At 47.1% G+C, this 25,241-nt stretch overlaps 1 protein-coding gene across 1 annotated transcript in view; it reads right to left on the reverse strand.

The window, feature by feature from the left end:
- The window catches only part of KCNN4 (potassium calcium-activated channel subfamily N member 4), a 598,479-nt gene that overhangs the window by 66,663 nt on the left and 506,575 nt on the right, over positions 1 to 25,241 (reverse strand). Inside the window, exon 7 of the mRNA XM_085615741.1 lies at positions 23,239 to 23,308. Coding sequence (XP_085471867.1) covers positions 23,239 to 23,308 — 70 coding nt within the window. The remainder of the gene's footprint in view (positions 1 to 23,238; positions 23,309 to 25,241) is intronic.

The raw sequence follows: 25,241 nt of genomic DNA on the forward strand, positions 1-25,241 counted from the left end.
TCACAGTTCGTCACAGTGTTGGTTGAGATCAGTGAGGCTCCTGTCCTCACCCTATTCTGTGACGAGATGGAAGAGGTAAATGTGGCAGCCAGTGGGATATTCAGGGGCATATTATCAAGCACGGCGTTAAAATTATCGGCGAATAATTCTCCAGTAACTGCCTGTCACCTGCACCTGATTTAAGCTGTACTTCAGAGCCAGCTTCCACAACACAACAAAAAAGAAACTGCATAAAAAACACACAATCTCCTTTGCATGCCCATGACTAAGAGCGATTCTTCACTCTACTGTGCTCTGCAACCTTAAGCTGCTGAAGTACTGCTGCCCACACAGAATACAAGCTGGGGGACGTGCTGGCAACAGCATTTCTACCTGCACCACAGTGTGACAGTGCACTGCAGACTACAATTCCCCTGTCTCACAGGGTCTCAAAGCGGGAAGTACCAGAAGCGATCCACTGTGTGACAGTGCACTGCAGACTACAATCCCCTGTCTCACAGGGTCTCAAAGCGGGAAGTACCAGAAGCGATCCACAGTGTGACAGTGCACTGCAGACTACAATCCCCTGTCTCACAGGGTCTCAAAGCGGGAAGTACCAGAAGCGATCCACTGTGTGACAGTGCACTGCAGACTACAATCCCCTGTCTCACAGGGTCTCAAAGCGGGAAGTACCAGAAGCGATCCACTGTGTGACAGTGCACTGCAGACTACAATCCCCTGTCTCACAGGGTCTCAAAGCGGGAAGTACCAGAAGCGATCCACTGTGTGACAGTGCACTGCAGACTACAATTCCCCTGTCTCACAGGGTCTCAAAGCGGGAAGTACAAGAAGCGATCCACAGTGTGACAGTGCACTGCAGACTACAATCCCCTGTCTCACAGGGTCTCAAAGCGGGAAGTATCAGAAGCGATCCACTGTGTGACAGTGCACTGCAGACTACAATTCCCCTGTCTCACAGGGTCTCAAAGCGGGAAGTACCAGAAGCCATCCACAGTGTGACAGTGCACTGCAGACTACAATCCCCTGTCTCACAGGGTCTCAAAGCGGGAAGTACAAGAAGTGATCCACAGTGTGACAGTGCACTGCAGACTACAGTTCCCCTGTCTCACAGGGTCTCAAAGAGGGAAGTACAAGAAGTGATTCACAGTGTGACAGTGCACTGCAAACTACAGTTTGCCTGTCTCACAGGGTCTCAAAGCGGGAAGTACCAGAAGTGATCCACAGTGTGACAGTGCACTGCAGACTACAGTTCCCCTGTCTCACAGGGTCTCAAAGAGGGAAGTACAAGAAGTGATCCACAGTGTGACAGTGCACTGCAGACTACAGTTCCCCTGTCTCACAGGGTCTCAAAGAGGGAAGTACAAGAAGTGATCCACAGTGTGACAGTGCACTGCAGACTACAATCCCCTGTCTCACAGGGTCTCAAAGCGGGAAGTACCAGAAGCGATCTACTGTGTGACAGTGCACTGCAGACTACAATCCCCTGTCTCACAGGGTCTCAAAGCGGGAAGTACCAGAAGCGATCCACTGTGTGACAGTGCACTGCAGACTACAATTCCCCTGTCTCACAGGGTCTCAAAGAGGGAAGTACCAGAAGCGATCCACAGTGTGACAGTGCACTGCAGACTACAATTCCACTGTCTCACAGGGTCTCAAAGCGGGAAGTACCAGAAGTGATCCACAGTGTGTGTGCATTTTGTGTCATGAGTGGAGGTTCTGATAGGCCGCTACCACAAGGCAATTTATACAGGATCCTCCGGTTTAAGAGCTGCAATGCCCTTCATGGCTGACCCTTTCTGTTGGTTTGGGAGTAAGTCCCTGACTATGTCATCCCTGCGTTCTCAAAACGAGTGCAGAGTGGTCTATATATACTCTGCTACTCTGCAACCTGGGAAATACATGTGGTACCACATGGAGTGTGGAGCAGAAAACCACATGGATCAGACAACACCATCAGGGCTGATGGGAGAGGGGGGCACCAACACTTACCTGAAATATCCAGTAGTCTACAACTTTCTCATAAAGACTTCAATCTGCAGATTCTTCACCTTTTTAATATTAGCCAGGCTTTACACTTTATCCAGAAACTTTTCAGCAGTACCTCTGTACCCTCGAAGGTGGCACCTTGTGGCTCCACACTGATGCCATTCTGCTCTGAAAATTATGTGCGGGCTTGTATAGATGCCACTCAAACGTGCTGTCATATGCGTTCCTTTCTTTCTGCACAATCAGACTTGGATCCAGAGCTCTCTTAATTGTCTCTTTGAGACTTGTACCTCACATTTTGAACCACCTCTCTGGGTTTTCGGGGTTTTCATACCTTGCTGAAGTCTCCAGAGGGGTTTATGTGCCCCTTCCCCGTCCCAGACAGTACTGAGAGAAATTCTAGTAGGTATGCGTTTTGAGAAACATTTGGGGCATAAACCATAGCTAGAGAAAGCAAGTGGCCTTGAAGTGTCCTAGTAAAAGTAAGGTATCAGCCTTTCTTGTCAACCCTGGTCTCCAAAACTACGAAGGGAAAGTTGTGCCTACATAAAATGGATACCCTTCACTGCCTAGTATGGGCAGAGGCAAAAGTGGGATATACCTGAATCTCTCCAGATCCTTTTTCAATAGGTGAGTCACCTGCAGGTATATAACATCTGGCTGCTGATCCCAAAGATCCTACCAGACCACCGCCCTCTTGTTACGGGCATTAGGGCCCTTATCAATTACAGTTGTAATATTCATAATTTATGGCGGGTTAAGGGATACTGGGTAAGCATATGTGTGGTTAGGCTGTCGGCTATATAGTTAAGTAGTGACCGTATCCTCTCATACCCTGTGTTGAACATCAACAACCTTTCACAAATGAGCAATGTCCTACAGGGGCCAGCTTTCTAATTCAAAGAGGCCGGAAGTGGTTCGTTATAACACGAGTCAAAGGCGTAAAGGGTTGGGGGTCTCATCATGACCTTAAAAATAAGGGACATCTGCAGGTTCAATGGGCAATAAGACCCAAAAAGAAGTGTACATCATACAAAGTGAGAATTACTAAGGGAGTGTTACTCACGTAAGGCCCAGCCGGGCTCCCAGAGAGGGTGGGGAGGGGATGACCAGTATAATGGAATTATACTCTTCAGGATGTGGGATTCCAAAATGGTACGAGCCCCAAGGGATATGTGCCGTTGGAGTGTGCAGCTTTGGCATTCTAAGGCTGACTTTGGCAGCCCACTATTATCATCCTTTTCCGTGGACGCGGATTATCATCTTCGGTCCGTACAGTACAGCAAGGCTGGTTTTGCCAGCCCGCCCCGTCTCCCACCATACCTGAATTTAGATTCCGGCTCTGAGTGCACGCTTCAACGTTGAAATTTATCTAAGAAACCCTGTACATATTGATTGTGCCACATTTCTTTTTTGGTTCTTTTTCACATGGGACACCAAGCACTATTGAATTTTCAATACAGTTATTACTTGTATAACTAAGAATTGGACTCCTTATTGTTTTGTGTATAACAATTTCTCCTTTTGACATCTTAGTCTCTAGTCTGAATTTGCTACATACAGTTACACAATCATTTATCCGTACATTGTCCACAAGAACCATTGATTTTGTAATACATTACATGCCCTGGTTCCATGTGAATATAGTTACTCTTGTCTTTCCTAAATAATCCAATGTATCTAAGGCTGACCTCCTGTGGCAATCTACCGTAGAGGCAAGAGAGCCCCAGAAGTGTCCCTGGTATCTAGCCCATTCTGCCCAGGTATGCAAACAGGCTGCCCGTAGCTGTTCTTTTCTTTGAGAGCCTGCATACCTTTCTTGTGGCCCTACTCTACTCGAGGGACCATGCACGCAGACAACTGCGATCTTCTTCAGTGAGGAGCAGGCACTATGGGGCCAAGAGGGTTTAACCTACAATGAGTCTCCCACAGATAACTCCTCCAGTGCTGGCCAGACCCCTGGGACCACTTTAATTTGATTTGATTTAAGATTTATAAAGCGCCTGAATCACACCCCAGGGGGTATCTCTGCGGTGAACTGCTTAGTCGGTCAGAAACAGGGGTATAGGTTAAAACAATGTAGTGTTCATAAGCCTATGGAACTGAAGGTGATCAGAGCATTTCTGCAAATGGATTGGAAGTTGGTTCCAAAAGGTAGGGGCTAAGTGGAAGAAAGCTTTCCCGCCTAGCCCAGCTTTTTTACAGCGTGGGACCACAAGTAGAGATTTGGTCCCTGAGCGTAGTGTCCTGGGGGGCTGATATTTTTACAATTTCTCTGCAAGATAACTGGGGCCTTTGCCATTTAGATCTTTATGCACAATGCAGCAGATCTTAAAGCGGATTCGCTTCCGCACTGGCAGCCAATGCAGTCTCTGCAAGAGGTGAAGGGAGGGGGTAAGGGCAGGAGCATTGGAGACCAGTCTGGCAGCGGTGTTTTGGACCACTTGCAATTTGTTCAGAGCTGCTCCACTGGCTGAGATCAGCAACGCATTGCACAATTACTCTTGTGGGATATATTATGGAGCTACTGACAGCCTTGATGGAGGGCGATGTCCGTCAGGGCCTTTGAAGGGATTCTAAAGCTGCAGGCGGACCCACATGGGGGGTAAAAAGGTTTCCTGCTCTGCCGCCTGTGGCCAGGCAGAGGGCTGAGTTGACTCATCCGGTAGCGCTAGATGGTTAGAGGTTTAGATGTTTAGTGCCCAGTCGTCCAAGAGATATCTAGGGCATCTTTTTGTTTCCCCCATGCAGCTGCAAGGTTGTGTAGGCGTCCCTGCAATGGAGGTCCAAGGCCAGCCTTCTGCATCTTCAGAGCTCACTTCATCTGCCTGGCAATATGACTGGTGCTTCTCAAGCTCGCAGCCTTTGCACGTGCCACCAGTTGTAGCGGATTTCTTAACAGTACTGGACCCAGCTCCTTCCCGGCCTGCCCTGGGTTCTAGGAGCGTTCCACGTCCGACAAAGACCTGGGGCCAGAATTATTTGTCTGCCAGCTAAGTCCCCAATCAAAAGAGGGTCCCTGGCATCTGTTTGGTGTATTAACACCTTCAAGGTATCAATGCAAATTGTAAAAAAAAAAGAAGAGCACAGGCCGGAATCGAAAATGCAACATGCCATCTTGGCCACACCCCCCCCAAAGAGTTAATTTTTTAGGTACCTTCATATTTCTGTGCTGCTCCTCAGCTGCTAGGTGGTCCATGGACCCTTGAAGCAGGTACGCTGTTCTTTCCTATCTCAAGTACTTGAGCAATAAACTGAAGACATGTTCATGTGCAGACTCAAGCTTTCATCATCTTGCTTTTTCACACCACCCTTTACCAACTCACCACAGCGTTGGTTGGTATAAGTGAGGCTCCTGTCCTCAACCCCATTCTGTGATGAGATGGAACAGGTAAATGTGACAGCCTGTGGGACATATAGGGCCCCACTTACAAAGGTAAACCTAGATCTGTAGTTTAATTTTAAACCTGAAGTCTAAGTTTAGGGCGGCTGAGGTTCTTGAGCTCCATCTAACTAATGTTCCGACTGAAGTCCTACAACCTGGGCAGACTTCTGCTGAGCCTCGCCTCCTACTCGATGACGCCTTGATGGACACTTTATTAGGGGTCAGGGCCAAACCTTGCTCTGGGGCCCCTGTCAGCTGACAAGTTGCCATACATGATCATCCTGTTCCATGTGACCCTGCTTTTCTCTCGCAGCATCCTTCACAAGACAGGCTTGTAGTTTAGGTCTTCACAACTCGGGATAATCGAAAAACGTTTCCCTCCAGTCCTCTTGACGGGGAATCTAAACATGTGGAAATGTTTGGCAAGAGGGACTTTTCTTCAACCTGTCTAGCCCTCTGTTCTGTCAGTGCCAGCTGCTTGTTGGGCTGTTACTCCCATGCCCTTTGGGATTTGGTGGCTCAGGTCCTCCTAGGTGTTTCTGATGACTTTTGCCCTGTCTTGGCCCAGGAAGTTCAAGGTGGTCGTGATGTGGTGAAGTCCACAGTATGCTGTGGTATGGACACCACCGATTCCATTGAGTGAGCTTTCGGCACCAGTGTTGCCATTTGCTATCATGCGTGGCTGCGATCTAATCAGTTCTCTAGCAACGTCCAATCCTCATTGATGGACATGCCATTTAATGGAATGCAGAGAGCAGCTTGCTGTCTGGGCCTCTCGCCATCTCACTAGTTTCAGCGCTCCTTTCATGGTTTCAAACGATGCACCCCTTACCGCCAGCCTGTCCAACCCCCTCAAGGGAACCAGCAATTTTGTAGTTGCAGCCGAGGTGCTTAGCACCTGCGCAGCTAAAGTCAACGTGCTGCCCAGTGTGACACCCCCCACAGTCCCACCTGCCAAACTTCTTTAGCATTCCCTTGACAGAGCACAGCCACGCAGTGGGAGGCAGACTGACAATTATTTTTGGGTTATATGGAGATCCCTTCGGACAGGTGTGTCCTGCAGATGGTTCGCAAGGAGTATGCTCTCCAATTCCAATGGCAGCAGCTCATTTTCAGAGGTCTGGGGTACCAGTTTTTCCTTACCTCGATGACTGGCTGTTGAAGGAGGGCTTACCGCAGGCAGTTGCCTATCACCTCCACATTACGCAAACCTCCTGTCATCTCTGGGGTTCACTATCAATGTGCCAAAGTCATACCTGCCTCCTTCTCAGATGCTTCCATTCAACTGAGCCATTCTGTAACGGGTTGGTTTGGCGCTGCCATTTGGTAAAGGTGGAGATCAGCAACCTCTGGTCTTCGTGAAGTCCCTGCTTCACACCAACCTCCTGGAGCTGAGGGCCTTCAACTTGGTGCAGAAAGCCTTCCTGCTGTCCATAAACTGCAAATAGAGTCTGGTACAGGTGCTCACAGACAACACCATCCCCATGTGGTACTGCATCAAACAGGGTAGGTGGGGTCATGGACCCTGTGCTAGGAGGCCATGAACCTCTGCAAATTGCTGGACCACCACAAAATGTTCCTGGTGGTAACCCACCTTTCAGGATCTTTCAATGCTAGAGCGAATGAGCTGAGCCGTTGGCACCTAGCGCATCACAAATGGTGGTTACAGCTGGAGGAGGCACAAGGTCTCTTCTACCAATAGGGAGAACCTTGACTAGATTTGCTCACCACCACTGAGAACGCGTAGTGTCGCACTTGTGCATAATGGAATTTCAAAGGCATCTCTCACTCAGAGATGCGTTCTGCCTCAAGTGGAACTTGGGACTCCTGTATGTCTTTCTGCTAATGCTACTCCTGCCTCGAGTTCTAAAGAAGATCAGGACAGACCAGGCCCAAGTCATCCTAGTGGCTTTTGATTGGGCATGGAGAGTATGGTATCCAGAACTCCAGGGCTTGAGCATATATCCTCCGATCAGGCTTCCCCTCTGGGAGAACCTACTTTTGCAACAGGGTAGGGTTCTGCACCTCGGCCTTTGCAATCTCAAGCTTCATGCTTGGAGATTGAGCAGCAACAGCTGAGCACCTTCACCCTGCCTCCGGATGAGGTTGATGTCATCTTGGCAGTCAGGCATCCCTCGATGATAACTGTATTTGCATGTCGTTGGGACAAATTTGTGGCTTGCTGCGGCACTCGCCAGATTGACTCACTGAATCAATCAATCAATCAATCACTTGTAAAGCACGCAACTCACCCGTGAGGGTCTCAAGGCACTGAGGGGGAAGCAGCTACTGATCAAACAGCCAGGTCTTGAGGAGTCTCCTGAAGGTCAGCAGGTCCTGGGTCTGTCGTAGGTGGGTGGGGAGGGTGTTCCATGTCTTGGAGGCGAAGTGGGAGAATGATCTGCTGCCGGCGGTCGCTCTGTAGATGCGTGGGACGGTGGCGAGGGCGCGGTCGGCAGAGCGGAGCTGGCGGTTCGGGGTGTAGAAGTAGAGTTGGTCGTTGAGGTATGCTGGTCCGGTGTTGTGGAGCTTGAAGGTGATCCTCTTGTTGATGGGGAGCCAGTGCAGGTCCCTCAGGTGGGCGGTGATGTGGCTGTGGGGGGGGATGTCGAGGATGAGGCGTGCGGAGGCGTTCTGTATGCGTTGGAGTCTCTTCTGGAGTTTGGCCTTGGTTCCCGCGTAGAGGGCGTTGCCGTAGTCCAGCTTGCTGGTGACGAGGGCCTGGGTGACCGTTCTTCTGGTTTTGGTGGGGATCCATCTGTAGATCTTGCAAAGCATGCGGAGGGTGTTAAAGCAGGAGGAAGAGACGGAGTTGACTTGTTGGGTCATTGATAGAGAGGAGTCCAGGATGAACCCCAGGTTGCGGTCGTGGTCGGTGGGTGTCAGCGCAGATGAGGACCTCTGTCTTGTCTGAGTTCAGTTTCAGGCAGCTGCTCTTCATCCACTCGGCGATGGCCTTCATTCCTTTGTGGAAGTTGGTTTTGGCGGTGGCGGGGTCTTTGGTGAGGGAGAGGATCAGCTGGGTGTCATCAGCGTATGAGACCATGTTGAGGTCGTGCGATCGGACGATGTTGGCGAGCAGTGTCATGTAGACGTTGAAGAGGGTTGGGCTGAGGGATGATCCTTGGGGTACGCCGCAGGTGATCTTGGTGGATTCAGATCGGAATGGAGGGAGGCAAACTCTCTGGGTTCTGCCGGTGAGGAAGGAGGTGATCCAGCCCAGGGCTTTGTTGTGGATCCCTGCGTTGTAGAGGCGTGTGCGAAGGGTGTGGTGGCAGAAGGTGTCGAAGGCGGCCGAGAGGTCCAGGAGGATGAGGGCCGCGGTTTTGCCGTTGTCCAGCAGGGCCCTGATGTCGTCGGTGGTGGTGATGAGGGCAGTTTTGGTGCTGTGGTTGCTGCGGAATCTGGATTGGGACGAGTCCAAGGTGCTGTTCTCTTTGAGGAATTGGGTCAGTTGTCTGTTGACTATCTTCTCGATGACTTTCGCCGGGAACGGGAGCAGGGAGATGGGCTGGAAGTTCTTGAGGTCCTTTGGGTCTGCCTTGGGTTTCTTGAGCAGGGCGTTGATCTCTGCGTGTTTCCAGCTTTCTGGGAAGGTGGCGGTCTCGAATGAGCTGTTGAAGATCTTGCAGAGTTGGGGTGCAATGATGGAGCTCGCTTTGTTGAAGGTGTGGTGGGGGCAGGGGTCAGATGGTGAGCCGGAGTGGATGGTGTTCATGGTCTTCATGGTGTCTTCGTCGTTTATGTGGTTCCAGAAGGTCAGACAGCCGGTGTGACTGGGGGGCGGTGAGTCTGGGGTGTCGGCGGCTGTTGGAGAGGTCTGGGAGTTGAAGCTGTCGTGGATGTCTGTGATCTTACGGTGGAAGAAGGTTTCTAAGAGAGTCGCAAAGGTCTTGTGACGACGAGATGTCATTGCAGCTGGATCTGGGGTTGGCAAGTTCCTTCACAATGTTGAAGAGCTCTTTGCTGTTGTGAGCGTTGTTGTCGAAGCATTCCTTGAAGAAGGTCCTTTTGGCCGTTCTGATGAGTTGGTGGTGTCTGCGGCTGGCGTTATTGAGGGCTGCCTGGTTGTGGCGCCATTTCTTCTCTAGTCTTCTGCAGGTCTGCTTGGATATCTGGATATCAATGTAGTCCACGTTATCTGACCTTCTGTTGTGTTCTGTCTCTTGCCCAGCAAGGCTTTGCTTTGGGCAAAGTTCAGGGTTATTTTTTGGCCCTTTCAGCCTTCTTACGGTTTCCAGATCAACCCTCACTCCAAGTCACTGGTCTGTGATTTTTTAAAGGGCTACCACATATTTTCCTCCATTCTTTTTTTGTGATGCCCCAATGAGACCTTAATCTGGCTCTGACTTATCTGATGTGCACTCCGTTTGAGCCCCTTGACACCTGTCCCATACAGCTCTGCGTTCCTTGTCGCCATCACCTCAGCATGGGGAGTGACTGAGCTTCACGCTCTGTGTGTTAATCCACTTTATACTACCTATTTCCCAGACAAACTGGTTCTGTGGACTCAGTCATCTCTTCTGCTGAAAGTTGAAATGCTGTTCCACGTTGGTCAAACCATCACCCTGCCGGGGTTCTATGATCTGCCTTACCCCTCTAAGATGGAGAAGAGATTCCATCGCTTGGACCCCATCAGCTCCCCGAGCTTATACATTGATCAGACGAAAGAACATTGGGTGGTCAATAAACTGTTTGTGTTGTGCTCTGGAGCAAGAAAAGGCAAGGCAGTGCAGAAGAGAACAATATCCAGCTGGATTCTGCTCTTTATCAAGATCTATACACTGGCTATTAGCAGCTTCTAGAAGTACTGCACACTCATTATACCTGTGCCAAAACTGCTGCCACTGTGCTAACATGCAGTCCCTGTCCTAGGCATCTGCCAGACAGCTATGTGGTAGTCCCTCCATAGGTCAACAAAGCGTTATTGTCTGGATAGTCAGGTTCGCTGAGAGGGGCAGTTTTGCCCGCTCAGTCGTGCAGGACTTTTAAGTTTGAGTCCTCTCACAGACCCGCCTCCAAATAGGTACTGCTCTGGTATCTATTCAAAAAGTGAGGAGTCTGCAGCTAGAAGTCTCTATCAGTAGAACTAGTTGCGTGCTTTTGGTAATGCTCTTTCTGGTGGAGACTCTCTGTAGCAGTGGATTCCCTACAGACACTCCCATCATCCCCGTTCTGTGGTTGGGCTTTATCCATTAATGCCAAGTCTAAGAATCTACATACAGTCTATGGATTTGTTTTTGGGACTCTGTGTCTGGGGAGTGCGGACAGTCTCCAAAGCAACTGATATCACTGTGCAGGAGTGTCACCTGTATAGCCCCACACTTCATTTCCAAAGCGGAAAGGCATCCATGTGGAAATGCAAGGTTGCCACCTTCCAGCATGCAGAAGTACTGTTGAAAAGTTTCCAGATTCAGCCTGATGCCTGGAGAATATTCAAAATGTGAGCAATCTGAGTTAAATATAGTCCCTACCAGAAAGATCAACACCGAAGGTCAGTAACTTGTTCATCCGGTACAACTCTTCAGTACTACAAGCTGGAACAGAAAAGCATCATTAACTACTTAAGAAAGAAAGCCTAACAAGTGGGTCTGGCACTGCATAGAACCTGAATTACCTCAGACTCTTGAAGTGTAAGATATCACAGTAATGCTTCTGAGAGCAGATTTTGTGCTTGGCTAATAGTAGGTTAAATTTATGTATCATTGTAATAGCCCTGATTTTTGATGAATACTTCTACCTGCAGATTCCTCACCTGTAGATTCCAAGTAATGGGGTGATAAAGGAAGAAGCTCTCCCACCAAATCTGGAAGTGTGAATGCGGAAAACGGTCAGAAGTGCCTTTTCGCTTGATCTAAGCGTTCTTGCAGGACAATCATACCGCAGTTTGTCCTTTAAGTAAGAGGGGGCTCCTCCCATCAAAGCTTTGTTGGTGAGGCAGCAGATCTTGAAAACAGTACGCTTTCGGATCGGAAGCCACTGTAAGGTCGTCAGTGTCGGCGTCAAGTGACAGTCTGCTGGGAGATTACAGACCAGGTGTGCAGTCGTGTTTTGCACCACCTGGAGTTTGGCCAAGAGGGTATACTTAGCGGCCATGAGCAAAGCATTGCCGTAGTCAAGGCAGTTAATGACTAGGGCCTGAATAGAGTATTCCTTGCAGAGGATGGTATCCAAGGGAAGACTTTCCTCAGTAGCCGCATGGTTGCAAAGTAGGCCCTACAGATTGCAGAGATATGATCCTTAATGGATAGCGCCTGCTCTAATTTGATGCCCAGATTTTCCATAACGAGCTGGGGTGGAGGGGGAAGCCCCAAGTTCTGAAGGCCACCAGCCAGGGGACCAGAGGTCCTTGGTCTTTCCAAACAGCACAACTCCTGTTTTTTACTGTTGAGTTGAAGACAATTCGCAGTCATCCGATTCTTCTCATGCAGCCCATGAATCAGGGTTTTACACCGTCAGAATCCTGACAAAACGAGATGATCAGCTGGTTGTCATCCACATATGATATCACATCAAAGCCACAAGATTTAACAATCTGGGCAAGGGGGGCTACATAGAGGGGCAGATGTTCAACAGGGACCCCCATGTTGTTCTTTGGTGCCAGGGGTCCAAACACGACTCTTGAGCCTGGCGCTTCCTATCAAAGCATGCACCCCAAAGCCATAAAAGCAGCTCTTCTAGAAAATACGCCAAAGGAGCCGGCCAACCGGATGGTGTGTGTCACCACCTTTACCCCAGCGTCCAAAAAAATTCAGAACATTATACAAAAGAAATGGCGCATATTAAACACCAGCGACAAAGTCTGGACCCAACCCCTATTTGCGTACAAACGCAGTAGGAACATCAAGGATGAACTAGTCCATACAAAACCACCAGCCGCTACAGATGACAACCAACTGACACTATGGGGCCACCAACGACCAACTGGACATTACCCCTGTGGCGATTGCGTATCATGCCAATTCACGGCCACCACAAAAGAAGTGGACATAGGTACTGAGCGACCATGGACTCAGAAGAACTTTTCTAACTGCAACACAGAGAATGTAGTGTATCTACTCAAATGCCCTTGCCAACTCATGTATGTTGGCATGACTACTAGGCGTGTAAAGACCAGAATTAGTGAGCACCGGAGCACTATCAGAAGAAAGAAAGATAACACCAAATTAACAAAACACTTCCTTGAGAAAGAACACTCTGACAAAGATCTAAGATAGACAGTACTGGAAGTAGTACAGAAGCGCAATGGCTGCCTCTCACATGTCCTTTATGTTAGAGAACAGCGCTGGGTGTTTCGCCTTGGGACATGGAAAAACGGATTGAACGATGATATCCCATGGCTACAAATGAAGTAACTTCCCTAAGCGCTCACTACAACATACACTTTAACAGTACCCATTATAAAGACAAAAACACAAACAATAGACACAGTAATACATGTGAATAGAGCTAGACGCAGTTTCCCTTACTCCCTAAAACTAGATTCATCTTGATCCGCAATTATGTGGTAGCCGTAATATCGACTTGTGCACTAATTGTGGGTTTAACCACACCGTCACCCTGACTGTAAACAATCTGGGTTTGTCTTCTCTTCTTTTCTTCTGTGTAAATACTCGAAACTGCTCTCGTCATGAAATAATAGTCATGAGCGGGGCACATATTCCCCATATTTCTGTATAACATGTCTACACACATTAAATCACTCCCTTGTATCTCCATAAACTATGGTAGGCGCTCTCATTGGACCAGAGCTGGTCCCGCCCCACCCCAGGCAATTATCTGAGCTAATGACGGGACACAGGAAGCGGCGTGTCATAGAGCAGCGCCATGTGCTGACACACCCCCACGAGGGTCAGGCAACAAACAGGCAACGTGCAGTCTCTTCTGCAAGCTTCGCTCAGGACACAGGAAATGCGGCATCATCACTGTGCGCCACGCTCACCTGAAACCCATATCGCATGCCACGACTCCACCCAATAGTATAAAAGCTTGCTGCACACTACACTTAATGTCACCGGGGAGGAGGCTGGACGCATGCAGCGATAGGTTTTCTAGCAGGGAGTACACCTTGAACTGTAAGTTGGTGTCCTGATGTCTTCTTCCAACTGGTTGAAACTATAGTAGATCAAGCCCGCCCTGACGTTTTTTTCTGCTAACTAATTCAGTATCTTTTATATACCTTCCTAACCAGTCTGGTTTTTAACCCTTTTGTCTTCATCCTTTACCGTCTCCCACCAGAATGTGGCCACAAGGATTTCCCCCCTAGCCCTCCCATGGGGCAAATAGGTTTTTCCAATAGGGTAAGACTTCTATTTTATTCACATGAATGTCAGAGTGAACACAGATGCCTGACACTCATATACATTTTTCACCTTTTTCACTTTAGGAGAGAGCAGTAAGTATGGAGCGTGACTGTGACACATCAAGGTCTACCGAATGACAACCATTTTGAGTATTATATGTTTGTCTCATCCCCTCTCTCTTACAGGTTTCTCTAAACAGGTGGCAGCTGGCTATAGGCCTACGCCCCCAGTGGTAAGATTGGAGCCCAATATCTAAGGTCCTGGCGAATGCCACGTACCCAAGTGGACAATACAGGCAGAAACATGTTGACCCCCTATTAACAATCACTGATTCACAGCGGCGACGGGATGATAACGTCCCCACTCACCGCACTTATATATTTTAATCCCACATAGTAACCCCATAGAATAAAAATTGTTCAGGTATACTATGATGGTTTTTAAATTCACTCACTCCTTTTTTTGTTTGGGCCCCCACTTAGTTTAGAAGTGCATCCCTGTCTCCAGGTGTATGCCCGCCCTCTATCAAACGCGGTTTTTAGAGGGCGAGGACTGGCAGATGATGAAGCATGACACCTGGTGGTGTGTGATGCCAGTCCGTCAATTTTTGTGATTTGCCCCCACTAAATTGGGCATCTCTTAGACACAACTAGGAACGGTCCTTTCTGTGGTTCATAGCTTTGGTTGGAGGCTGACCGTTCTCTAGTGCCCTAACGCCTCTAGTTCCCTCCCCGGGCCAGACCCTGGGTGTAACTGTGGTTCTTCTCTGGTCTAGGGAGGACCAATGATTACAAATGCTCGAGGCATTGCTCTGGTCCCCATCTTCATCCTCAAAGGGCCAAAAAACGAAGCATAAAAGGGTAAGAAGTCATCCAAAGGAAAGTTGCCTTGCTGCTCTCCATTTTCCACAGGACAATTGCCCTTGGAGCCAGAGTTAGTTGATTTGTCCCTGTGATACCCTCTCCTAGTGTCCTGCTCTGGTGATTCCAGCAGATCCAGCCCCAGATCGGCCACACACATTCTCAGATTCCTCAGCACCAGGGCCTTCATCGTCTCAGCTTGGGGCATCCATTCCTGAATTTCCATGTCAGGTTCAGATCCGGGAGCTTTCCCTAATGCTATGTACTTGATCTTCTCGAGGGCAACGCTGCCACCTGGCACCCCTTGAGGACCGTTGGCTCCATATCAACTTCAAATTTGGCTCCACTGCCTCTCAGCACCTCAATAAGAGATCCAATGCCAAGACCACATTGCTTCGACCCAGCTCTCTGGTATTTGACATTGCAGCCCTCGATGCTGTAGACTGCACTGCTGCCTGTGTCGTCATCTCCACCTTCAGCTCCGGATACAGCATCACCGATGCTGCAGCCTGATGTCTCTCTGCAGAATAGATCCCATAGGGATGCTCAACGTCTCCTGAAAGAAGAGGGACATAGAAATCTTCTACATGATATCTTTGGTATAGATTTAGAGCCTCTATATTTGTACACTTATGGGGATACTGGAGATCAGGCTCAGGACTTTCAAGGCGTACCTTCTAATCCTGCCCTCTCCAGAGGTAGCAGTGGACTTCCCCACTAGTCCATGAAAGCCTGAAGTTGTCTAACATCACAAGGTCCCCTCAATACCTACCAATGAAGGATGACAATAAAACTATAGAACTAACACTGAGAAGGCCCAGTACCGATACTATCCAATCGATCTCAAATAGCCGTACTGGACAGGCCAAATCATCGAATACAGGAAAATCCCATAATGTTAAGGAAGTTGCGAACTGTATAATTGAAATTTCTACAACATAATACACAAAAGACGAGGTTTCCAAAGTAATAAGATCAGGCCGAATGGATTGTGCCCCAGGTCCAAAGGTGTCCCCCAGGCGTTTTTCAAATCGGACCCCGACTTCTGGGCCTCTCCGCTGTCTCATTTATACAACGAAGTGAGTAGTTCAGGCATTCTTCCAGAAAGCTGGAGAGGGGCCATAATTAATCTTGTATACAAAGGAGGCGACTGGAAGGAACCAGTAAACTACAGAATGATCGCGCTAATAGATTCGGAAGCAAAATATTACACCTCTCTAGTTCTGAGAGACCTGGCACACTGGTCGGAAAACAACAACATAATTCCTATTAACCAGTTTGGATTTCGCAGGGGCTCGGGCACAATTACTAACATCCTAGCCCTATGCTTAATGGCAGACAAGACCATACAACAGCGGAAATGTCTATATGTATGTTTCATACATTTCAAAGCGGAATCTTTGGAACAAATTAAGGCAGTGGGGTCTCCCAGCCCCTATCCTCCGAGCCATAATGCAGCTGTACACAAATGCGTGGATGCAAGTTAAAGTAACAGGCGGCACCAGACTTAAGAGGAAAATACAAACTGAAACTGGGCTGACACAAGGTTGCGTTTTAGCCCCTCACTTGTTTAATCTGTTTATAGTCGATCTCTTCCCCAAAGTTGGATCAGGCGAACTTGCATTCGCCGCGCCTAGGCCCACTACGACTAATGCTTTTATCCTATGCAGACGATATAGTTCTGCTAAGTCAAACAAAAGTAGGTCTCCAAAGAGGGATCAATGAACTGGAACACTTCGCAAAGACAAACTTATTAGAAATAAACATAGCAAAAACAAAAGTCATGACCATAAGTCTCCGATTGCAGGCACAACAACAGTTTAAGCTAGATAACCTGAACCAGGAGGTAGTCCCAAACTACAAATACCTTGGTTTACATATAGACAACCAATTCAATTTTAAACGCATAATGATAATTTAACCAAGAAAGGAAATGGGATGATATATGCTTTCTGCACCATAGTGGAGAGTTTAAGTGGTCCATCGTTTAAACCACTACTGGCTGTCATAAAAACTCCTGCCGACCTTAGCCTATGCCCGTGAAGTACAATACGGTAAAGATGCAGTAATCCTTGAGAGAATGCAAATAAAGACATACAAAACAGTGTGTGGACTACCGTGGAACTCTTACCCAGCACAGACCAGCCTGGAATTTGGACTACTGCAGCAACATATAGCAAGAAGGTACGCAACAATAAAACTATGGTACAAAATCTGGTCAAACCGTCAGAACCCACTTAATAGTGCCATCTGTAAAGCTCAGGAGAATGATCCTCAATCAGCCTATAACCAGTACCTGCAGTTATTGATAAAGTCAATGAAGGTGACAGATATTTGGCAACTGAACTTTCCATACACAACATTTCGACAAAATAAAGTTGAAAAAGGCACTCGCTAATGGAAGATAAAACTATACTCAGTAAGCGCTCTCCCGCATGGATGGTACTGTAATCATATTCGATTTTACAACCCGCAGCATACCGGAGTATAACATACTCCATACACTTAAAAAGGAAGCTGCTAGCCATACGCCTTGGGTCATTACCGACTAATGCTGGTCAACCAACCTGGAAATATAATGAACCGCCGTCTTGCACTCTATATGGTGCATCAAAGCAGAACTTTGTTAATTTAATCTGCATATGTCCCGTTTTATACCCAAATAGGCTTTTATTGCTATAAAAATCTTTTAACGCTATGGGTATTCATACCAGCTGATCTGCCATACTAAAGTTTCTTGATCCAAACGACCCACAACTTAATTGCAACCTGGTAAAATGTGTACTTTTATGTGAGAAATTAATCTGAACTAGTATCCCAACAAGTACAATAGCACTTTATCAACAGAAAAAACCCTTGGCATATTTGTTCAAATATTGTTTCGTCTGTCTGTAAATGTATCTTTGCTGACCATCAGCTTTCAATATGTATACTATATTTGTGACAAATTGTTCAGACATGACTCTCTCTCTGTAAATATACTACTGGTGACCAATGCTTTTACCATGTATATTATATTTTTTACAACATGTCTGGTTTTATCAAAATATTGTTATGGTTTTAATTAACTTAAATAATAAAGATTCATTCATTCATACCATCACAAGGTCATTGTTAGACCTGTCTTCCTGGGTGTGGTCTTTTCCCAAACCTTCTGACCTCACCACTCCTGTTTTCTAAATGTTGTCTTTGTTGGTATTAGGACTTTACTACTGCTAACCAGTAATCTCCTTGAACCCAGGACTACCAGAGTGACTCCAAGGGCTAGGTAGCTGCCCTCCTTTGTGAGGTACCAGGGCACAACAAGCTGCAGAGATGCTGAACCCAGTGAGTCTTAACCTCCCAAGTGGTGGCTCCTACGTCCTGGACCCTTGGAAGAGGTGTTAGAGGTACTGCTCGTTGCCTAACCCTAAAAGTTGGGACTTAGAAAGATTTTCACCTGAAAGTGCCAGAACAACTAACAAAAGCCCTGGACCTATTCGCCAAAAGTACATCACCGGTCACCTGACTTTGCAGTAACTCTCCTTGTGTGTTTTTCTACAGCGCTAAATCCTGTTCAGTTGGACTTCCGAGTGACGCTATCAGGTTTTGTGAAGCCCTCTTCGACTACAGCTTGCAGCGTTGTCCCACTGGTGGTTTTCATCTTCCAAACAGTTGTATAAATCCGAAGGCAAAATTTATTTGCCGGACTCGACAATGACAGTCTCCCCATCAACAATGACCTCCTCGCTTTCCCCGCTCTGAGATTTTTCCTGCCGTCGTTCATGGCTTCATCTATGCCTCGTCCAGTGTTCTCAGGTGATGACCCCTTCTCCTCAGACACAGCCTGCTGCTTTGTCCCACTGGACTCTACCTTCTCCTGGACGTTTCTTCAAAATTTCTTCTAAGTCTGAAGTTAAGTCGATACCAGGCCCAATCCACCTCATGTATCTGACCCACACTCCATTGCAGTCGGCCTTAACTTTTGACTTTGCCCCAGTCTTACGCGACCAGATACCCATCTTGATCTCTTATGTGCTAAAGGGCCGTGGATCCACCCTGCAACATTCCTGAAGGTGAAGCCAGTGGTGGAGGCCTGTCTCAGGAGATTGGGCATCCCAATACTCCCGTATCAGGACGACTGACTGATCAAAGCTGATTCACCAGAAGTGGTGTCTGCATGGAACAGCATCCATGCTTTTCCACCTGAGCTTTACAACCAACAAGTCCAAATCTCATCTGTGGCCCTCCCAACAACTCCAGTTCATGGGGTCGGTACTTGACACAATCCTTCTCCGCATCTTTCCCCCTGCACAAAGGATCGATGGCATTTAGGAAATTGTTCCATCTTTCCAGCAGTCTTGAGAGGGCTAAGATTTCTAGGTCTGCTAGATTCATGCATTCTCCTAATCATGCATGCAAGTTGGCACACGAGGGACCTGCAGTTGTGCCTCCGCAGCCATTGCTCCAGTACATGGGATACCTGTCAGACTCAATCATGAGTTGGAAGTGGTTTCGTTTAGTGGGAGAATGAAGTAAACCTGAGACATGGGATGGGCTTCACTCCTCAGGACTAATCCAGTGACGGATGCCTCCACCCTAGGGTGGAAGTCTATATGGATATCAGAGGCCTTTGATCTCCAGAAGACCAGTTCCTTCACATTAACATGTTGATACTATGAGTGATTTGGCTGTTGCTTAAGGCCTTCCTCCCCTCCATCTGAGGTCCAGATCTTGATGGGCAACACAACAGTGATGTGGTACATCAACAAGCCAGGGGGTTGTAGGGTCTTGGGCTCAACGCCAAGGAATATGGCCCACTGCCAATCACCTAGCAGAGTCTCTGAATGTCAGAGCTGACAGGCATTATCTTGCTCATCAGGAGTGGTGTCTTCTACTGGGGGTCGTCCACGATATCTCTACTCATGTGGATTTATTATCCTCCTTAGAAAATGCTCAGTGCCAGCAGTTCTGCACCCACCAGTATCCATTGAGATTAGCCGTGGGGCATGCATTTCAGTTGAGGTGGAAAGTTCAGCTTCACTACGCGTTTCCTTCTATACCCATGGTTCCTCAGTTTCTGAGGAAGATTTGCCAAGATTGGGCAATAAGAATGTCTTGGGCCCTAATAGGCCAAGTAGTGTGTGGTATGCAGGCCTTCTGAGCTTTTCCATGTGTCCCCCGCTGCATCTGCCATTAAGGCCAGACCTTCTCTCCCAGTGGGGGGGGAAGGGGGGAGGGGGAATGGTTCTCCACCCAAGTCTCCAAGGTCTCAACCTTCATGCTTTGAGATTGAGTTCTATTCAGCTGCCACCGGAGGCAGTAGACGTCATTTTGTCACCCCATCCACCAAATCTGCTCAAACGGAGAGATGGAGCAAATATGCACGATGTGTGGACAATAATGTGGACCCCTGGTAAGCCAAGCTGTCACAGGTCCTGCAATATGCAGTTTCTATTTCTCAGAGGGGTGTGGAATAGGAACTGTCCAGGGGTATTTAGCCTTGTCTGCTTTCTTCTGTCTGCCAACATCTCCTTGTTTTTGCTTTGTTTGCCCTAAGTTGGCAGGTTATGCCCAGACATGGGTCCCTTGCTCACTTTGCCACTGGATTCAAGCTAGCCTGGCTGATGAGGGGTGTTACCCCGAAACTAGTCTCAGGATGTTTGTTTCCGGTTCAGGGAAGATCTGGCTTGGCAGTTCGGGCTGGACTGTTCCCATGAGGCACAGGGTCAAGACCGATTTGCATATAGCTGGGTCAGAACTGAGGTGGCAAAGCGAGCTAAAGAACAATGATGCGTTCAACCCAGATCTGTGACTGGGTGTGAGTGTCTGAAAAGTTTCAGCGCTACGTCCATCATCTCCTTGTGTTTGCTTTGTTCGCCCTGAGTTGGCAGGGTATGCCCAGACATGGGTCCCTTGCTCACTTTGCCACTGGATTCAAGCTAGCCTGGCTGATGAGGGGTGTTGCCCCGAAACCGGTCTCAGGATGTTTGTTTCCGGTTCAGGGAAGACCGGGCTTTGCAGTTCTGGCTGGAATGTTCCCATGAGGCACAGGGTCAAGACTGATTTGCATATAGCTGGATCTGAACTGAGGTGGCGAAGTGAGGTAAAAAACGATGATGGATTCAACCCAGGTCTGTGACTGGTGTTTGCTTTGCCTGACTAGCCAGCCATATTCAAGTCCCCCATTGTTTTTTAGACAGCTTTTATTGCATTATGTCAGAAATACAGTGAAACAAGTCCAACCACACCCCGGCATGCAATATGCTATATCCCCCTGCATTATCATTGAATAGTGGTGGGGGTAGTGGGGCATCAGGTTGCCGGCTCATATATAGATCCAATGGGGATGACAGCTGGCCTGGGCGAGGGTAGGAGTATTGGGGTGGGTAAGGGGGTTTCTTCAAGTGGGGATAACCAGCAGCCAGGTAGTGGGAAGGAGGACCATAGGCTGGGGAGGACAGGGTAAAGAGTGAGGTGTGGGGATGGACAGCAGGAGCAAGGGGTTGCATGCCCAATGGGGTGGAATAAGAAATAGGAGGGTACCCCGTGGGCCGCTGTTGGAAGTGAGGAAACCCTAATATAGGCCCCTTTTAGTGTCCCTCTATTGTAAATGGTCTATGGGTACTGGGGGTGGGGATGGTTCATGGCTGTCAGCTAGTGAAGGCGGGTCAGTAGGGCCCGAGGGGTCTCAGTCAGGATAGTAGATTTTCCCAGATGTGGGCAATTGGTCGGCATTGGAGGCCCCTCACCTCCTCTTGGCTGAGGACCATCATCTTACCCCTCACCCATCTAATGAGGGTGTACTCCCAGGTCTAAATAGAAGAAGATAATGGGAGGTTCCACCTCACTGTGATGCATCATTTGTTCAATATGAGAGCCATACCTAGGAAGCAGGTCACTGTCTTACGGCCCTTGGGTGCGTTTGTGGATTCCCAGGGCACAGGCCTCTCACAAGTTAAACTCCCCCAATCCTGTGACTACTGTGAGGAGATGGATCATGCCATCCAAGAATGGACAGAAGTTGGCAGCTGCTGGAGAAGAGATGCCAGGAATAGTGGCGCCTTGTGGTCCTTGAAGTGGACGATTTTCTCATCTATCAGGTGAGGAGGTGTGCCCGATGGGGGGCGCAGAGCCAGCACCCAGTGTGCGTGATGGAAAAGAATGGAGTGAGATGCCGAGTGAACTTGATACAATCCCACGTATAACAACTCATAGAACCCCCAGTTCACATTACAGATGTAAAGAAATGTTTTGTTGGTCCTGAACAAGGTGATACAAATTTGTATTTCACCGAAACGTACGTAGACCATCTACTACACATCTGGGAATCCTACCCAAGAACCATATGAAAGAGGAAGTAATGAGGAAAAATCGGGCCAACTTTACAAATGCTAAATCTGATACTTAAAATTTGTTAGATAAATGTAGTTAGTAGGATCCCGATTCGGATGTGTATTTTATTGTCCATCTTTGTGTGGTATGTTTGATAGTATGCTTTGTGGGAATGAGAGTTGTGAATGTAGGTTTGATGGCTTTGTATAGGGGTTCTTTTCAAATCAATGTCTTAATATGATATAAAATGTTTATATGAATTTGTCTATGTTTGTAAATGTTTCTATGACCATATGAGCACAAAAAATAGAGAAAAGATAATTATGATATGCACAAAAAAATAAATTTTTTTTGATAAATACTAAAAAAAAAGAAAAAAAGATGTTGCAAAACATTAAATAGAATGAAATCTTCAGAATAATTTTCTATACTGGTGTTTCCTGTGAGGTGTCATATTTAATACACATGGGATGTTTGTCTTATATATTGTTTATGAATAGAGATTTAAATATTGGGAGTGCTGAGGTATGGGTTTTGTATGAATTTGACACAGGGTTCTGGCTGAACTCACGTGCAGTGACATCCGAGGTAGTGGGGTGTTCTTGTTACCTTGAGAGGCATCAAAACATCATTTTGTTTTGCTTCCAACTGAAGACATCTAATTCATAAATATGTTTTCCCAGGATTGATGTGCGACTGCCTATACCACCACTACCCCCTGTATATATTGTAATCATAGACTGTGACAGAAATGTAATTACTGAGAGAACACAAAATGATACGGATGAAGAAAACTGCAGTTACTGTGGATGTTTGCGTAATAATAATGCATTGCATTCCTTGCTATAAAATAAATGATGCTACTTGGACAGTATTTACGAATCAAAGCCCAATATATGTATATTCTGAAACATTGGTTACAGTGCAGTGTGCAACAGATAGGAAAATCTATGTACCCTGATACCGGATTAACTAATGATGGTACATTAACAGGTTAGTAGATGGGTCATTAATATAATATAGTAGTGGCGTTGGAGGTAGTAGGTAGTAGTTGATCTGTTAAAATGCAGGATTCATTTCTTTAGCAGACCAGTAGATATGGATCATAGAAAGGAAATATCAGAAATCCTGGTGCATTGACAGAACAATATAGAGGTGAATCGATGGAGCTGTGTGTGGCTATCTGTATATGTGCTGCAGGACATACAAAATGTATACTTTCAGAGGTGCATAAATGTTATCACTAGAATAGGAGGTGTTCTGCATGTCATAAGAGATGTATATTAATGGGCCTGTGTACTGTATTAATGATGTAATAATACACATGCTGTAGTTAGAATAGTGGACTAACAAGGTTGGCATAATTTTCCCTAACTTTTCAGAGACGCACCTTTGAGATATCCACCATAGCATTCGCTTTGTCCTGCAGCGTCCTCTGCTTTAACCTCTTGCGTCGGAATCTGAAAAACACAACAGGTATAGGGTCACATGCCATACTCTTATCTATAGATGAATGGTCATCGCTGAGATGAAAATTATGTGTTGCCACAGAATCTTTGGGCCTTATTCCTAAAGGTAAAGTTAGAGTTTTGGTCTAAGTTTAGACCAAAAGTTTAACTTTACTACTTTTTGGTTTTTACAAATAGTATCTTTACGACTGCAGAGTTTCCGCAGATTCCGCCTGGGTGCGCAGATTCCACTCCGCACTTGCGGCGGAATCACTGCATTTGGAGTGGATCTCTGCCCCCAGTTTGGAAACTCCACCCTGAGTGTGGAAACTCCGTAGTCATTAAGATACTATTCATAACTTACCTTTTTGAATATCGAAAAGTAGTAAAGTTAGATTTTTGGTCTAAACTTAGTTTCAAAGTCTAACGTCATCTTTGTGAATTAGGCACTTTATGTTTTACTTACACATTGAAATATAAATATATGTAACTAGGCTATCATCCACTGAAATTCAGAAGATATTCATTAAATGGAACCTGTTAGACCTAACTTTTTGCCCTCTGACCTCTTGTTTTGCTGACTTCATTGTTGCTAGCTTTGGTATATGGGCCCATTACCACTGCTTATTAGTGCTAAAGTGCAGGTGCTCTTTCCCTAAAACAAGATAACATTGGCATATCCGTAATTGGCATATTTAATTTACTTATAAGTACCTAGTAAAGTGCACTACATTTGCCCAGGGCTTGTAAATTAAATGCTACCAGTGGGCCTGCAGCTCTGATTGTGCTACCCACTTCAGTAGCCCTTAAACATATCTCAGGCCTGCCAGTGCAGAGCGGGGTGTGTAGGCTGAACCGAAGATAGGCCCTTGGCACCCCCCAAGGTCAGGGTGCAGTGTCTTTAAAAAGTTGGACATGTACTTTTAAGTTTTGCATGTCCAGGTAGTAAAAAATAAATTACATTCATTTTTCACTACTGCAAGGCCCATCTTACCAGTAGACTAACATTGGTGTTACCTTATTCCATTTTATACGTCTGATTACCACTGGACAAGATGGAAATGTGGAATTTGGTGTCTCTGGACTCATAGTTTAAATTCAAAGCTTATGGGGAAGCCAGATTTTAAATTATAATTCAGAAATTGCCACTTTTAGAAAATTAGCCTTTTCTTACTTTAGCCATTCTGTGCCTCTGCCTGTCTCTGAATACACGTCTGGAGTGGGTGACAGTTGGACTTTGTGCATTCCCTCTAGACAGTCACACACAAAGGGAGCTGAAGTGTGTCATTCACATCCTGATGCCCATCACCAAGCTGATGGGCTTTCGTGAGATAGAAGGGAAGGAGTAGCTGACACTTGCACCTGTATAGGGCTGTGTCTATCCCCACACAAAGAGCTGCATACCTCCCTGTAGTGAGTCTGGAGCCAGGGCAGGAAGGGCCTTCAAATGCCTTTCTTTGAGTCTCCCCTCACTTCAAAGGCAAAACTAGGTATACGTACTCAACTCCTGACACCACCAACTCAGTACACTCCTGACCTGATTACACTGTGCTAGGAAGAAGGACTGCTGTGCTGCTGAAAGGACTGATACTCTGCTGAATTTTCTGGAATCCTGCCTTGCTGCCTGCTGCCCCTTGCCTGGTGGTGAGAAGTACTGGACCTGAATCTCTACATCCCCAGAACCAAGTGACTCCAAGGGCTTACTGGCTTGCATCTTGTTCTGACGTCTCAGGGACATCAAAGACTTCCTTCAACCCTCTACAGCCTCTAGACTCTGCCAACTGTGAGTCCTGCCCTGCCAAATGCTTCCAATCCAGTCTTGGGCCCTTGGAGGCGTATTTTCCTGGCTGTTCTGTGAAAGTTCACGCATCACCTGCTTTGCGCCGGTCAGAACTGACGCATTCGCCATCGACGCCGATGCATCGCCGCTTTGAGGTCTCCACAG

Source organism: Triturus cristatus, chromosome 7 (genome assembly GCF_964204655.1).
Source record: "Triturus cristatus chromosome 7, aTriCri1.1, whole genome shotgun sequence".
NCBI lineage: Eukaryota > Metazoa > Chordata > Amphibia > Caudata > Salamandridae > Triturus > Triturus cristatus.